The sequence below is a fragment of the Manacus candei genome, unplaced genomic scaffold (assembly GCF_025592945.1).
Source record: "Manacus candei isolate 608988 ecotype Guabito, Panama unplaced genomic scaffold, ASM2559294v1 h1tg000112l, whole genome shotgun sequence".
Classification (NCBI taxonomy): domain Eukaryota; kingdom Metazoa; phylum Chordata; class Aves; order Passeriformes; family Pipridae; genus Manacus; species Manacus candei.
In genome coordinates, this window is record NW_026138160.1 from 1010014 (window position 1) to 1023681 (window position 13668).

Sequence of the window (13668 nt, forward strand, 5' to 3'; positions counted from 1 at the left end):
GCATCCCTGTGGTTCACAGGATGAAAGGTGGAGATGAACACCTGGCTTCTTGTGTGGCATGTACTGGCAGGTGGGTGGGTGAGCAGGAGCTACTCTCCATACACAGCCTCTGTCACAATGGTGATGTTAGCTGGAGGTGCTTGCAGGCTGTATGCACATTCTCCTTCTAACTCCCCTATAAAGTACAGATGGCTGTACCTGAGTGCAGCCTAGTAGGTCCTACAATGTAAACTGTCAAAAAAGGACAGTTTTAAGGGAACTTTGGATATGTCTCAAACTTGTATTTTCCCTCCACATACTTTTATCTCATGGTGTTTCACTGGATAGAACTTCCTAGAAAGACAAAATCCAGCATGCCATTTCTCACTTCCTCCTCACAACTGCACTATATCCATCTAACAAGAAACCTGCCACGAGTCAGTCCCAACCTGTAACAGAGCCCCAGCACCAGCACCTGATGAAGCCCCACACTTCTGCTTCTGTCAAGGGACAAAGCCTGCCCAAAACTGCTGCTCAGACATGTGAGAATCATAGTATCAGAGAATGGTTTGGGTTTGGATTGGAAGTGACCTTCAGAGCCCTGAAGTTTCTGAGAGTGACCTTGTTCAAATCCCTTACCATGGGCAGGGACATCATTCACTAGACCAGGTCGCTCAAAGCCCCATCCAACCTAGCCTTAAACCTTTCCAGTGATGGGGCATCTACAACTTCTCTGGGCAACCTGTGCTAGTGTCTTACCACACTCTTCATAAAAAATTTCTTCCTTACATATTATTTAAATCTGCCTTCTTTCAATTCAAAACTGTACAGTCACCACAGGCTCTCTTAAAAGGTCTTTCTGTCTTACTCGCAAATCCTCCTTATTGAAAGGCTGCAGTAAGGTCTCCCCAGAACTTTCTCTTTTCCAAACTGAACAAGCCCAGCTCTATCAGACTGTCCCCATAGCAGAGGTGCTCCAGCCCTCTGAGCACCTTTGTGGGCTCCTCTGGACTTGCTCCAACAGATCTGTGTCTTTCTCGTTCTGGAGGCCCCAGAGCCTGATGCAGTACACCATGGGGGGTCTCAAGAGCATAGTAGAGGGGGAGCATCACCTCCCTTGACTTGCTGGCTGCACTTCTTTTGACGCAACCCAGGATATGACTGAGTTTCTAGGCTCTAAGTACACATTGCCAGCTCAATTTTTCATCCTCCACTATCCCCAAGTCTTTCTCTGCAAGGCTGCTCTCAATCCATTCATCCCCTGTATTGATATTGGAGATTGTCCCAAGACAAGTGGAGGACTTTGCGCTTGGCATTGCTGAACTTCATATGCCCAGCCCCCCCTCACCAGATGATTCTCTTTTAGTGCTGGAGGGACAAAACAAGCACAGATCCATGCTACAGGATGGGGTTACCTGAAAGCTCTGGACTGCCCCTGACATGCTGCAGTGGTCTCAGTGAGCAGAAGAGAAACAAGAAAGCACAAATGAACTCTTCACAATTTCCCACCTCTTTGGCATACTTAAAGGGGGAGACCAGACTGTGGTAATAACCAGGGTAATGATGGCTTTGGATTTGACAAAACTCTCCTCAGTTGACCTGAGCTGAAGTCATTGACAGCTTTTGTTGCATGTCTCTGTTAGAAAGTGTTAAATAGTGAAAACAATAACCTTCTGGGGAATACATCTGCCTACATCCAGCACTGTGCCCAGGGCTGTCCTCACAGCAGAACTGCTATGTGGAAGGGCCAGGTGCCAGTCAGATCTGGACACCTCCAACAGCTGCAGCAAGTATCCCATTCCCCAGCTAGCTCAGTCAATGGAACGTGAGACTCATAATGTTGGGGTTGTGTGTTCAAGCTACACTTGGAGCACAGAAGAGGACTGTTATGGTTTAACTCCACCTGGCAACTAAGGAACCCGGAACTTGCCACTCCTCCCCACGGGAATGGGAGGGGGAGAATGGGAACAGTAAAAGTGAGAAAACTTGTGGGTTGAGATAAAAACAGTTTAATAATTGAAATGAAATAATAATGCTAAATCATAATGAAAATAACAAAAAGAGAGAAATAAAATACCAGAAACACAATGGTGTTAATGCAAATGAAAACAAATGCTCAACACCAAATTACTGATGCCTGGCCATTCTCCAAGCAGCAGCCAACCTTCCTCCTAGTTTTATTGCTGAACATGCTATCATGTGGTATGGAATATCCCTTTGGTCAGTTGGGGGTCAGTGGAACCAGTTGTATTTCCTCCTAATTTCTTGTGCACCCCCAGTCTCCTCGGTGGTGGGGTGATGTGAGAAGCAGAAAAGGCCTTGTCTCTGTGTAAGCAATAACTGAAACATCCCTGTATGATCAACAGTGTTTTCATCACAAATCCAGAACATAGCACCCTATGAGCTATTTTGAGGAAAATTAACTCTATCCTAGAGAAAAATAGAACAGTCACAAAGCAGCCTTGGACTAGAAGTCAGGAATAGTGCACAGACCTGTGTTTGTATGAAAAAAATTAGTGTCCACCTGCTCTAGCCATCCTGCTTGGTACACAGGACCTAAAATGTATGACACGGAGGGATGATGTTCAGTGCTTGTGCCTACCTTATCTCCAGTTGCCCTAGGACAGCTGTGTTGGGCACACCCTTGAGGCTGGAAACCAATGCATTTTCATACCCATTATAATCCAAGAATGAGTCTGGATTTGCACAAGAGAATAAAGATGATCCATTCCTGCTCGCTTCTTGTCAGGGAAGCCTCTGGATTTGCTACGGTGTGAAAGCAAATGTCAGTTCTTCAATATCCATAATAAACGTGTCTAGTATAGAGTTAATTGGTCCTGCCTGCAACCAAGCTAATTTTGAGAAAACCACAATTATACTGCAAGCCCTGCCAGGAGGAAGTTGACACAGTGCTACAGATAAAGAAATATGGTCTTGGCATTGCAATTGGCGAGTCCTAGACTTTGTGTTAGCTCTGCAGACCTCAGGACTTGTCTTGCTCTGCTTGAAGAATGACTTGGAATTATTACCAGGCTTATTTTTGTCATAGGCTTTGTTTTGGGCAATGCAGTGATGCTTATAAGAATGTGAATATGTTTCTGTAACAAGGACATAATAATAATTAGTTATTATTCTTTGTAGACTGAGTTCTCTATCTCCCAGAAATAAAAATGAAATGGAGTGTATTTGGTTTATGTGACAAGGTTTTGGTGACACAAGGACTGCAGAGTGGCCTTTGTGAAAACAGACCAGAGGCTCTCCCCATCTCAGACAGAGACAGTTTCAACTGGCTCCAAAACAGACACATCACTGCCCAAAACTGAGCCCATCGCTGACGCTGGTTGCACCTCTGTCAATAATATATTTAAGAAAGGTTAAAAACACTGCACAGCAGCTGTGTGAAAGAGGGTCGAGAAATGTATGAGAGAAATAGCCCTTTGGACACCAAGGTCAGTGAAAAAGAAGGAAGAGGAGGTGCTGCAGGGATCAAAGAGCAGAGATTCCCCTGCAGCCCATGGAGAGGACCACGGTTTAGTTTCCCCCCAGAGTGCAGCCCATGGAGGTCCATGGTGAAGCAGATACCCGCAGTGCAGGCCATGAAACCACCATTGTTCAGTTGATGTTCACTAAAGAAATGCAGCCTTGTGAACAAGGTTGTGGAGAAACACTAAAAGACAAAGCTCAGCAAGAAGTGTCTGTGTTGGCAATTGTTCAGCGGAAACAAGCTGTCTGCAACCCTAGAAGCAGGAGCCCTCAGGGAGCTTGGCGTGCTGCTCTGAGAGAGGCTGAAAAGGAGCAGTACAGGGGGCGTTGTGGATGTGCTCTGTTTCAAACGATGCAGCTGACAGGAGCTGAGTCTCAGGAATGGCCCAAACAGTGACCAAAGCTGAACTGTGCTTCATTAACTTGAAAATATAATTTTTTTTCACTTCAAAAAGTACATATACAATTTGAAAGTACATATTTCTTCTCATGCCCTGCATATGCTATTGAAGTAAAACCTTTCTGTATGAGTACCACTTCATGTTTTTTAACTACCAGATGTAGTGGTAACCAGAAGGGACCCTTTGCTGAGGCTTGCTAGAAGATACTAACCTTCAGGTGCAGAGATCTCTTTTGTACCTGAACATAAATATGGGAGAGTGAAGCTACATTCCATATAGATGTTTTCTACTAATTTAGTTCTTTGGAAGATGCTTATAGAAATTCCAATGGTTCATGATCTACACAAACGGATATTCCTCTGGTATTTTTCCCTACCATACAGGATGGCTCCATATGCAAGGGAAGATAGACGTGTATTTGAGCTTGTAGCACAGATACCTGAGAGAGAGAAAGAGGTAACTATGGGTAGTGATTTATTTCACAGTGATATTATTTGTTTTAAGTAGAAAGTAAACAAATAATTTAAATATTTACTTTCTCTGAAAGGTGACTTCTGATTTCTAGCCAGCTCTATCTTATGTTGCAATACAATGAGAATTGAACAGTCTTCTGGTAGGACAATGCTTATATGGTAACTCAAGAGTCCATGCTTCAGACATTTGATGCTGAAGTTTCAAGTTGGTATTTCCTGAAATGTGCATTTTTTTAAAACCAGAATTTCAAACTACTGCAAGGGCTGTAAAGTTGAACTCAAACCTTACCTTCATGTTATGTCAGATTGTTGTTGTTACAGGTTTGCCTATCACAAAGAAATAGCTCCCATCCTGTTACAAACACTCGCGTGAACATGCACACAAACACATGGAAAGAGAATCTGTTTGGCTTTTTGTTTGTTTAGTTTTTGTCAAAGACCATTTCAGGCACAATATTTTAATTGCCCATTAATGCTTAATGGTTTTAATCTTAATTTCAGTGGTTCCACTGAAAGAGAAGTGATTAAAAGCAAAAAAGGAAAAAAAATAATTAAAAAGACAAGGATTCACAGAGAAATAAATCTTTCAGTTGACTCTTGTTTGATCTAATTTGACTGTGGATGTTTGCAATAAGAATGCCTCCACCTGAACTGCCTCTGTTCTGAGGCACATGAATAAGGTACTGCCAGAGTCTGAGTTTTATGTCCTATTTTAGATATCCAATGCACTTAGATACACTTTAGATTGTCCAATCCAATTGGATTGATTATGCCTTTAAAATGCTTTTATCTTTTGAATGGCTATAAAAGGGCTCTAAATTACAGCTCAAATGGATTGTAAATGCCTAAATATGGTTAAACGAATCCACATCTTCATCTGATCTAGATTCTCTTAGGTTTTTTTGTATCTCCTGCTTTCATCCATGACACTGACCATCTAGAAACACAAAAACCTCTTGAAAGCAAGCCCTGATGTCCTCTGATGTCCCTTTTTTTACATTCTAAGCACCTGTCTGTACCAAATTGGTCACTGTGATGGTTCTCAACCTTAGTAAAGGTGCTTAAAAAAACCTTTCCTTTTTAATTGTTTTTTTCAGAGACCCTTTTACCTCCTTGTTTCGAAGGGTGTAGATGAAAGGGTTTAGCATGGGAATAACAATAGTATAGAAGATCGAGATGGTGTTACTTTTGTCGGGTGAAGATGTGGCCCCAGGCTGAGCATACATGAAGAAAACTGTCCCAAAGAACAAGCAGATGGTCATCATGTGAGAAGAGCAGGTGGAGAAGGCCTTGTGCCTGCTTTCAGCTGAAGGCATTTGGACAATTGTGATGATTATGTAAGCATAGGAGATAAAAACCACCAAGGCAGTGCCCACAATAATGGATCCGCACACAGCCAGCATTACTAGTTCATTGACGAGTGTGTCTGAACAGGAAGCATGCATCACTGCAGCAACATCACAGAAGAAGTGGTTTATTTCTTTGGGCCCACAAAAGGACAAACTAAATGTAAAGCCTGTCTGGATGGTGCAATTGATGCAGCCTGACAGATAAGAGGCCATCACCATGAAAACACAGAGTCTTTTATTCATAATCACTTGGTACAGTAGTGGATTGCAGATGGCAGTGAAGCGATCATAAGCCATCACAGCAAGAAAGAAGGCTTCTGTTGTACCAAAGAGAGAGAAGAAGAACATTTGTGAAGCACAGCCATTGTAGGAAATGTTTCTTCTGTCCAGTGAGAATATCAGTGTTGCTCTGGGAGTGATGACAGAGGAATAGCAGATGTCCAAAGTTGACAAGTTCTCTAGGAAAAAGTACATTGGAGTGTGCAGTTTGGAGTTCATTCTAATGATGAGTATCATGCAGACATTTCCTACAACAGTGACAGCATACATTATTGAAAAGAGAACAGAGAGGAAGAGTTGTGATCCTGGATGAGATTTGAACCCAACCAAAATGAACTCAGTTATCTTGGTGTGGTTTTCCATTTTTTTTTTTCAGATGGTGTTCCAAAAGGAAATTAGGATGCAGTGGATTTCAAGTAGTTTGCCTGGAGAAGCAATTAGAAGAATAAGACAAACAGTGAGATATATCAAAGATAAGAAATATAAAAAATAGTCAGATGGAAAAGATTAGAAAATTGATTAATCTATCATATCTGTATATTTTCATAAACTATTTGTAAATTATTTTTTAAAAATTTGTAAACTAATTACCCTGTGATATTATCTTCAGTATAATGAAACCCTCTGCATGCAGCTTATCTAAAACTATTTTAATTTAATCAACTAGAAACAGACATTTCATTCTACAGTTAAAGACCTATTTCAGGTTTAACTGGGTAGGAAAAAGTCTTATCCTGAGATTGCAACTAGCCCACAAAAGACTGTTCTCCCCTAAACAAACAAAAAAAAGGAATATGCTCCTTCAGATGATGCAAAACAATTAAAAATACATATAAGCCAAGAAATGCATTTAAAGAATGTGGATTTTTTTTTTTTTAAAAACCTATTATTAAAAAAGGTAACACTTCTTTATATGAGAAACCGAGTTTTTTCTTTTTTTAATAGTACTTGAAACAAACCCCTCAAATGTTGAGATTTCTGAAATAAATTTTCTCTATTCAAATGTTAATTCTCACACTACTTGACAGAATGTTCCAAGTAATTCCTTTTCAGTTCTATTTAGTAGTTTTATTTTCGTAAGCTGGGTGTCATCTGAACTAGGCCTGAATACTTTCAGTGGGTTGATGCCTACATTAGAACTCATAGTTTAGATTACCTTTAAATTCAGAAATAAGCACTCTCACTTTAGAATATTTACATAGAAGGTATGAGTAATGTTTTAAGATTTTCTGGTTTTCTCCACTGACCTAAAGGGAAGTCCAGCTCAGGCATAGCTAAATATTCTGTAAGTATAGATGTATAAAGCTGAGTGATAGGTATCCCCATCCAGTTACTGGTATTTTGTTTGGTTTGCTGTTATTTCCATTAGATAATTTTTCGTAACCCACATGTATCTAAACTTTTTAAAACACTGAATTAATTTTTAACACAACACTTCAGCCATTTCTTTATTGTCCTTGAAATGTACCCTTGTCTCTGGGTGCCCTTGGAAGCTCTATTTACTTCTTTGTTCTTATTTACCCGTGCCTTAGAAAAGGGAAATAAATTTGGAGAAGGAACTTCTCTTTGTGTAAGCTTGCTCTTCAAATATTTTGGCTAGTTTCTCTTGGGATTTTTGTGTACAGAGGACTCAAGTTTAGACAGTAAAGGTCAATCATCTGGTCAAAGCTTATTCAAGCCTGTTGTCAATAGCTTCCACTAATGCTAAAGCTTCCCCTATTGTCAAAAGAGAGACACAGATGCATCCACAGTTTGATTCTTCTACCCCCACCATACTTGTTCACAAAAGGAGAAAAACAGTCCCTTAGAGGTATCTGTCTTTGTTAAAGGAATCAAGCTAGCAAGAAAATAATAAGAAAAAAAGAGATACTTTTGTCCACAATAATGGAAAGGAAAATTTCAAAATTACATGTCACTGTGGTCAGCCATGTGATGGATGTGTGATCTTGTCTGACCTAACTGACCTTATATTTAAATTATTATTTTTATTATGTGTATCCATCAATGATTTAAATGTAACAGATGTAAACTTCATAATAATCAAACATATTGTCAACTGAAAGGGATGCTACCAAAAATTGTTTAGTTGAATTGATGCTATCAAAAATTGTTTAGTTGAAATAACAATTGCTACTGCTCTAAGTAAATGTCTTTTTAAAAAAGACTAACAAAAGTCTAAGCTAAGAGTGAAGATGCTGGAGCTGCTTTTATAGCCAGTGAGAGGGGAAGATTTTTGATTCCTCGGAGATCTGAAGAATCTCTGGAACTGTCTCTCGGTTGATGAAAAGCAGAAAGTCTGGAATGTAGACACATTAAATACGGGCTTCCTGTTAGCAGACTTACTTTCTAGAAGAGCTAACTGTATTCATAAGCCCTTATTACTATATGCTATGTAGTCAGAAAAATAGGAAACAACTATTTTTAGTCCAATTCTATCACTACATTTAGCAAAGCAAAGCTCAGACTTCACAAACCACAATACACATACCTTGTAATACTGTGCTTAAAGCCAGGTTTGTTTTTTGGAATTCAGATTTCTTGAACACATTGTCAAAATAATTGAACATATTTTCTACTCCACTAATTTTTCAGTAGTCTCTTGGTAATCAATACATCACTGGCCTTTCATCTCACTGATTCTAAGGGTATTCTCCTTAGCATGTTGCTTATATATACTTTAATAGGTGTGCATAAAACCGCTAGGGATTTAATTTCTGGAGTCTTGGATCTTCACAGCAGACATCTGAACCTCAAATTAGATATTTTTCCCTTGTGCCATTTGTCTTTGCCTGCAGAAGAAAAACCAAGAGTAAAACACAAACAATAAAGTCTAATGCTGCTTCTGTGGCTTTTTTACCCCTGCTTTTTCACTGTTTCTTGTATAGAACTCTTCCTGCTCCTTGTAGGTCTCTTTTTGCTAAGCAAAACATCGTGGACCTAATCAAAACCCTGTTAGCCATTACAATCTGTTTCCTTCCAGATTTTGGAAATAGAACCGACACCCTTGCCTTCTCCCCATCCAATATGTTTCTCTTCGCTAACCAAAACCAACTTTCCTCTAAATGTGCTCTCTTCTCTGACTGGGAGGGAAGGTGTACTCACCACCTAAAGCTTAGAAACGTGATTCACATTAGTGTTCAGCCTCTAATGGAAAACTGATCTGGAATCCAGAAACCACTCCAGGAAGAAAAGAAGCATCTCGCAACTCCTGTGTGGGTATCTCAGACACCCTAGGACATGCTGCTGTTTTTCAACAAGCAAACTTGCATTCTTCTCAACACAGGAGAATCACATTTATTTAAAGCAGACTATATTAAATTTTTGTTGTTTGTTCTGTAGTTTTAAATAAATCTACATGAAATAGATGTTTCTCTTCTTGATATAAAAGCTTCTCAAATTTTGTGACTCATGATAGATCAATTTCTTCTAAACCCAGACTATTTTACATTTGCATACATTCCCATCAGCTCCCGGAGACAGAAAGCAAGATTAAGAGAGATAGTAAGGGTCTCAAAATCTAAAATTGAACTTCCAGTCTTACCTACATTACTTGTGGGAGGTGACTTATTTACACCTAACATTGAATTTACAGAAGTGTTTATTAGGAAAGCTGTCAGACATAAACTTTCAGATGCAAGACATAACTTGTATTCTCAAAAAGACTGTATTTTTATAAGACTTTTCTGTGTTTTCTCTTTTCCTAAGAACACTTAGAAACCTCTGTTATCTAATGACACCATTATTAGTTTACCTAAACCCCATAATAATTGGATGATAATCCTCTTCACAGTGTGTTTGAAAGTTTTTCTTGACATTAATTTCAAAACAATCACCTTCAGATCAGTGCCTTAAACCCAGTGTCAATGTGTGTAGCCAAATCACTGTATTAAAGGAACTTAACACCTTGCAAAATTTAATACTTCAATGGAAAACTCACTATGGAGTACTGAAATGCTATCATTTGCACTTTATAAACAAAAAACTGAAATAAGAGAAGCAATAGATTAGGTGATTATTGGTGTATAAATAATTTAATACACTGTAATAAGAACAAAGTGACCTGACACTGTACTGATTTTGGCTTGGATAGAGTTAAATTACTTCATAGTAGCTTGTATGGGGCTAAATTCTGGATTTGTGATGAAAACAGTGTTGAGGACCCAGGAATGTTTTAGTTATTGCTGAACAACACTGGCACAGTGTCAAGGCCTTTTCTGCTTCTTGTACAACTCTGCCAGCGAGGACGCTGGAGGTGGGCAAGAAGTTGTGAGGGAACACAACTGGGACAGCTGACTCCAACTGACCAAAGGGATATTCTCAACCATATAGCATCATGCTCAGCAATAAAAACTGGGGGAAAGAAAGAGAATGAAGGGATGTTTAGAGTGATTGCATTTGTCTTTCTAAGTAACTGTTATTCATGATTCCTGTTTTCCTAGAGATGGCTGAACATAAAGGCATATGTTATAGATAAATAGAATAAATATCCTTTAGGGTGATAATCCATATGCATGAATTGTAAAGGAGCCTAGGGTAGTTTGCCTAGATGTCTAAATAGACATTAGACTTCAATGTCTAATTTTTAGGTATTTTTAGAGGAATCTATATCTACCTGTATCTGTAGCTATTGATCTTTAATGCAGATCTAAAGAATTACTGGATTTTTTGGCTCCTTTCCAATGGTTCATATTGTAATGTATATTCATATTGTGTCAGTTACCTATTTTCTCATCACAGATTTTCTGCTACTACCTGTTATACAGCCAACATCCTACATTTCTGGTGATAGCTCCCCATTATGGTTAACTTCAGGCTGTTCTTGACACCTCTCCTTAACCTTGTGCTCAAGTCTTCACAAAGGTCTGATTTGAAACAATTTTATCTCTGGCGATACAGGGCAACAATATGCATAGACAAGTTCTTCCAGCAAGTGTCTTGCGGTTTCTTCCCTGGAAAGCTGGATGTTTCATGAACTGCAAAACCTGAAAAGGCCATATGCTAATAAAGAGCATAGAATATCAGAAACTACAGTCTCAGTCATAAACTCAAACCCATATTTAATATGGCCATATAGGGATGCACTTGGCTGACAGATTTATTTGTTTGTTTGTTAGAGAATATTAAATGTTTTGAAACACTGTGATATTCTGAACATGAAGTAGTTTTCTTAGAGGCACCGTTTCACCAGATGATCAGTGTTTAACTCAGTCTTTCCAGACTTGTGCATAAGATCATGACTCCTGCTGGAATACTGCTGGATCCAAGGCTCATGCAGTCTGAAGAAAACATTGAAGTGATCTGTCCTTTCAGTTGTATCTGAATTTCTTCGTGGAGCAAATTATTTGGTGTGCAAAAAGGATATTCAGGGGACCAGGGTTCTGTTGACAGAGGCCAAGTGGCAGTTGCAGCTGTACCATGCGAGCAGCTTGGACTACTCACATTATACTTTCTCTACCGCTGTTAAAGAAAAGTTGTCTTCTTCAGAGGCTGGGTTCATTTTATCCTACACCAGCTATCTAAGAACATTAAAATTACTCATCCTTTTCCATTGCCTATTCATTTCAAGGGACAATAATGGAACCTCAGAGTAAATAAATCGGATGTAGGTATCTGATTTTTACATGCATTTTGCAATGTTTACTGGACCTAGTAAACTATCTAAGGAAAACAAATCTGGGGTTCAGTTCCTAGCATTTCCAAAACTTCTCTTGAAAACTGGAGCAGTCATTCAACTGCAGACTTAAGAATGGGTGACTACATAGATTCTTTGGGGGAAACAAACGAAAAAACCCCAGTCATCTCAAATCAAAACCATAGTATATACATAGATCTAACAGATTTATTAAGCTCTAGTTCAGGAAATATGGGCACTGCATGCATGAATAGGAGAGTTTCATTTTGGCATGGATTAAGGTCTGGACCTCCTGACTTTAGCTCATCAGCACTGCCAGTTGATCTCCACAAAGTCCCTTCTCCAGGAGTCTGTATTTGATTTCTCAGATGTGTCTTGTGCAAGTAAAGGTCTTTCCCAGAGCAAACCAGACTTCCTTGTTTCTAAAACAATATATAAGAGGATTCAGGAGTGGCACAACTACTGTGTACAGGACTGATACCAACTTGTTAGCGCTGTAGGTATACATGAGCTTAGGATGGGCATAAGTGAAAAGAGTAGAACGATAACACTACAGTCAAATGGGAGCTGCAGGTGGAAAAGGCCTTTTGCCTCCCCTGAGAAGAAGGGATCTTCAACACAGTGAACATGATGCAAGTATAGGAGGTCACCACAGTGCAAAGAGGTACCATGATGACCATCAGAGCCAAGATTAAGTCCACTAGCTCAGCCAAAGAGGAATCACTGCAGGAGATATTCAGTAAGGGTGAAATATCACAGAAATAATGATTGATTTCACCTACATCACAGAACGAGAGCTGGGCTATAAAGCTCAGCTTGATAGAAGAAGTGGTCAAACCACACATCCAACACCCAGCTATCAACTGAACACAAAACTGATGATTCATGATGAGTGAATATCTGAGAGGTTTGCATATGGCCAAGAAACGGTCATAGGCCATAACAGTTAACAGAATATACTCAGTACAAACGAAAGTCACAAAGAAATACAACTGTGTTATGCACCCCTGGAATGAGATATATTTGTCATGAGAGAGGATGTCTATAAGCATCTTTGGCTCAATGACAGAAACATACCAGATCTCTAAGAAAGACAGATTCCCTAGGAAGAAATACATGGGGTTTTGCAGACTGTGATTATTTCGGATTATAAGAATGATAAGGAAGTTTTCCAACACAGTTGATAAATAAGCCAGAAGTAAAGCAGAGAAGAGAAGCAGCTGCAGTTCAGCAGTGGTGGGAAAAACCAGAACGAAATACATGACTTTGGTTTCATTCCTCCCACCCATTCTGTAGAAGAAAGATGAGCTTATCCACCTGCAATAAATTAATACAATGAAACCTAACTACACAGGCTTAAATTCATAGCAATATGTTACACCACAATTTAAAGACATTGTAAAAGTTCAGACACTTTGTTGCTGCGTTTTTAGAAACCAATTTTTTCCAATCTATCTGCTCAATTCAGAATTTTTAATTTTAAAAATTAAGGTATGCTTTTTACTTTATATTTCATGGAGATAAATAAGCATTCCAAGTCCTGTCTCATCTAAGATGCGGATCTAAAATAGGCTAAATGAATGATGCTATGATATTGTCCATCCAGTATAAAGAAATTATAGGTTATGAGCTTATAGATAGACATTCACATTGCCAATGTTTTATTTTCTACATCTAAACATTTCTGAAGTTATATCATGTATATCCCATGAACTGTGATGGAATTGTGAAGTCCCACAGGGATATATTCAATCTGATATTTAAAAAACCCTCCAAACATATCTGAAGGAGCCCATTAGAGGTTTCTATGTCTAGCTCTGAGGAGACTTATGTATACATAAAGCTTATTGAGATAAAAGGTCCACATAGTATCTGAGATACAGCATAAGTGCAAGCGAATTATAATTCTGGGTCTGGTTTGTTTGCAACTAACTCAGATTAATCTTTCAGAAATAAAAACAGCCCCACCTGTGCTATTAAAAACAAAACTGTTCTCAACCTTCTGTAGTGGGAATTCAAGTAGAATCCACTGCCTTAGTTGATCCTAGAGAATATGATCAATAGGGTACAGA

General features: G+C 39.1%; 2 protein-coding genes across 2 annotated transcripts; both read right to left on the reverse strand.

The window, feature by feature from the left end:
• Positions 1-5397: 5397 nt before the first annotated feature.
• On the reverse strand, positions 5398-6433 carry LOC127461668 (olfactory receptor 1009-like). Its single transcript, XM_051769684.1, has one exon. It carries the CDS (start codon positions 6325-6327, stop codon positions 5398-5400), a length of 930 nt encoding a protein of 309 aa, XP_051625644.1. The 5' UTR covers positions 6328-6433.
• A 5527-nt stretch (positions 6434-11960) lies between these two features.
• LOC127461768 (olfactory receptor 6Y1-like) lies at positions 11961-12940 on the reverse strand. The gene is given in 2 exon segments (XM_051769809.1): positions 11961-12144; positions 12146-12940. Coding segments are annotated over 2 exon segments (924 nt in total). The 5' UTR covers positions 12886-12940.
• Between the last annotated feature and the right edge of the window lie 728 nt (positions 12941-13668).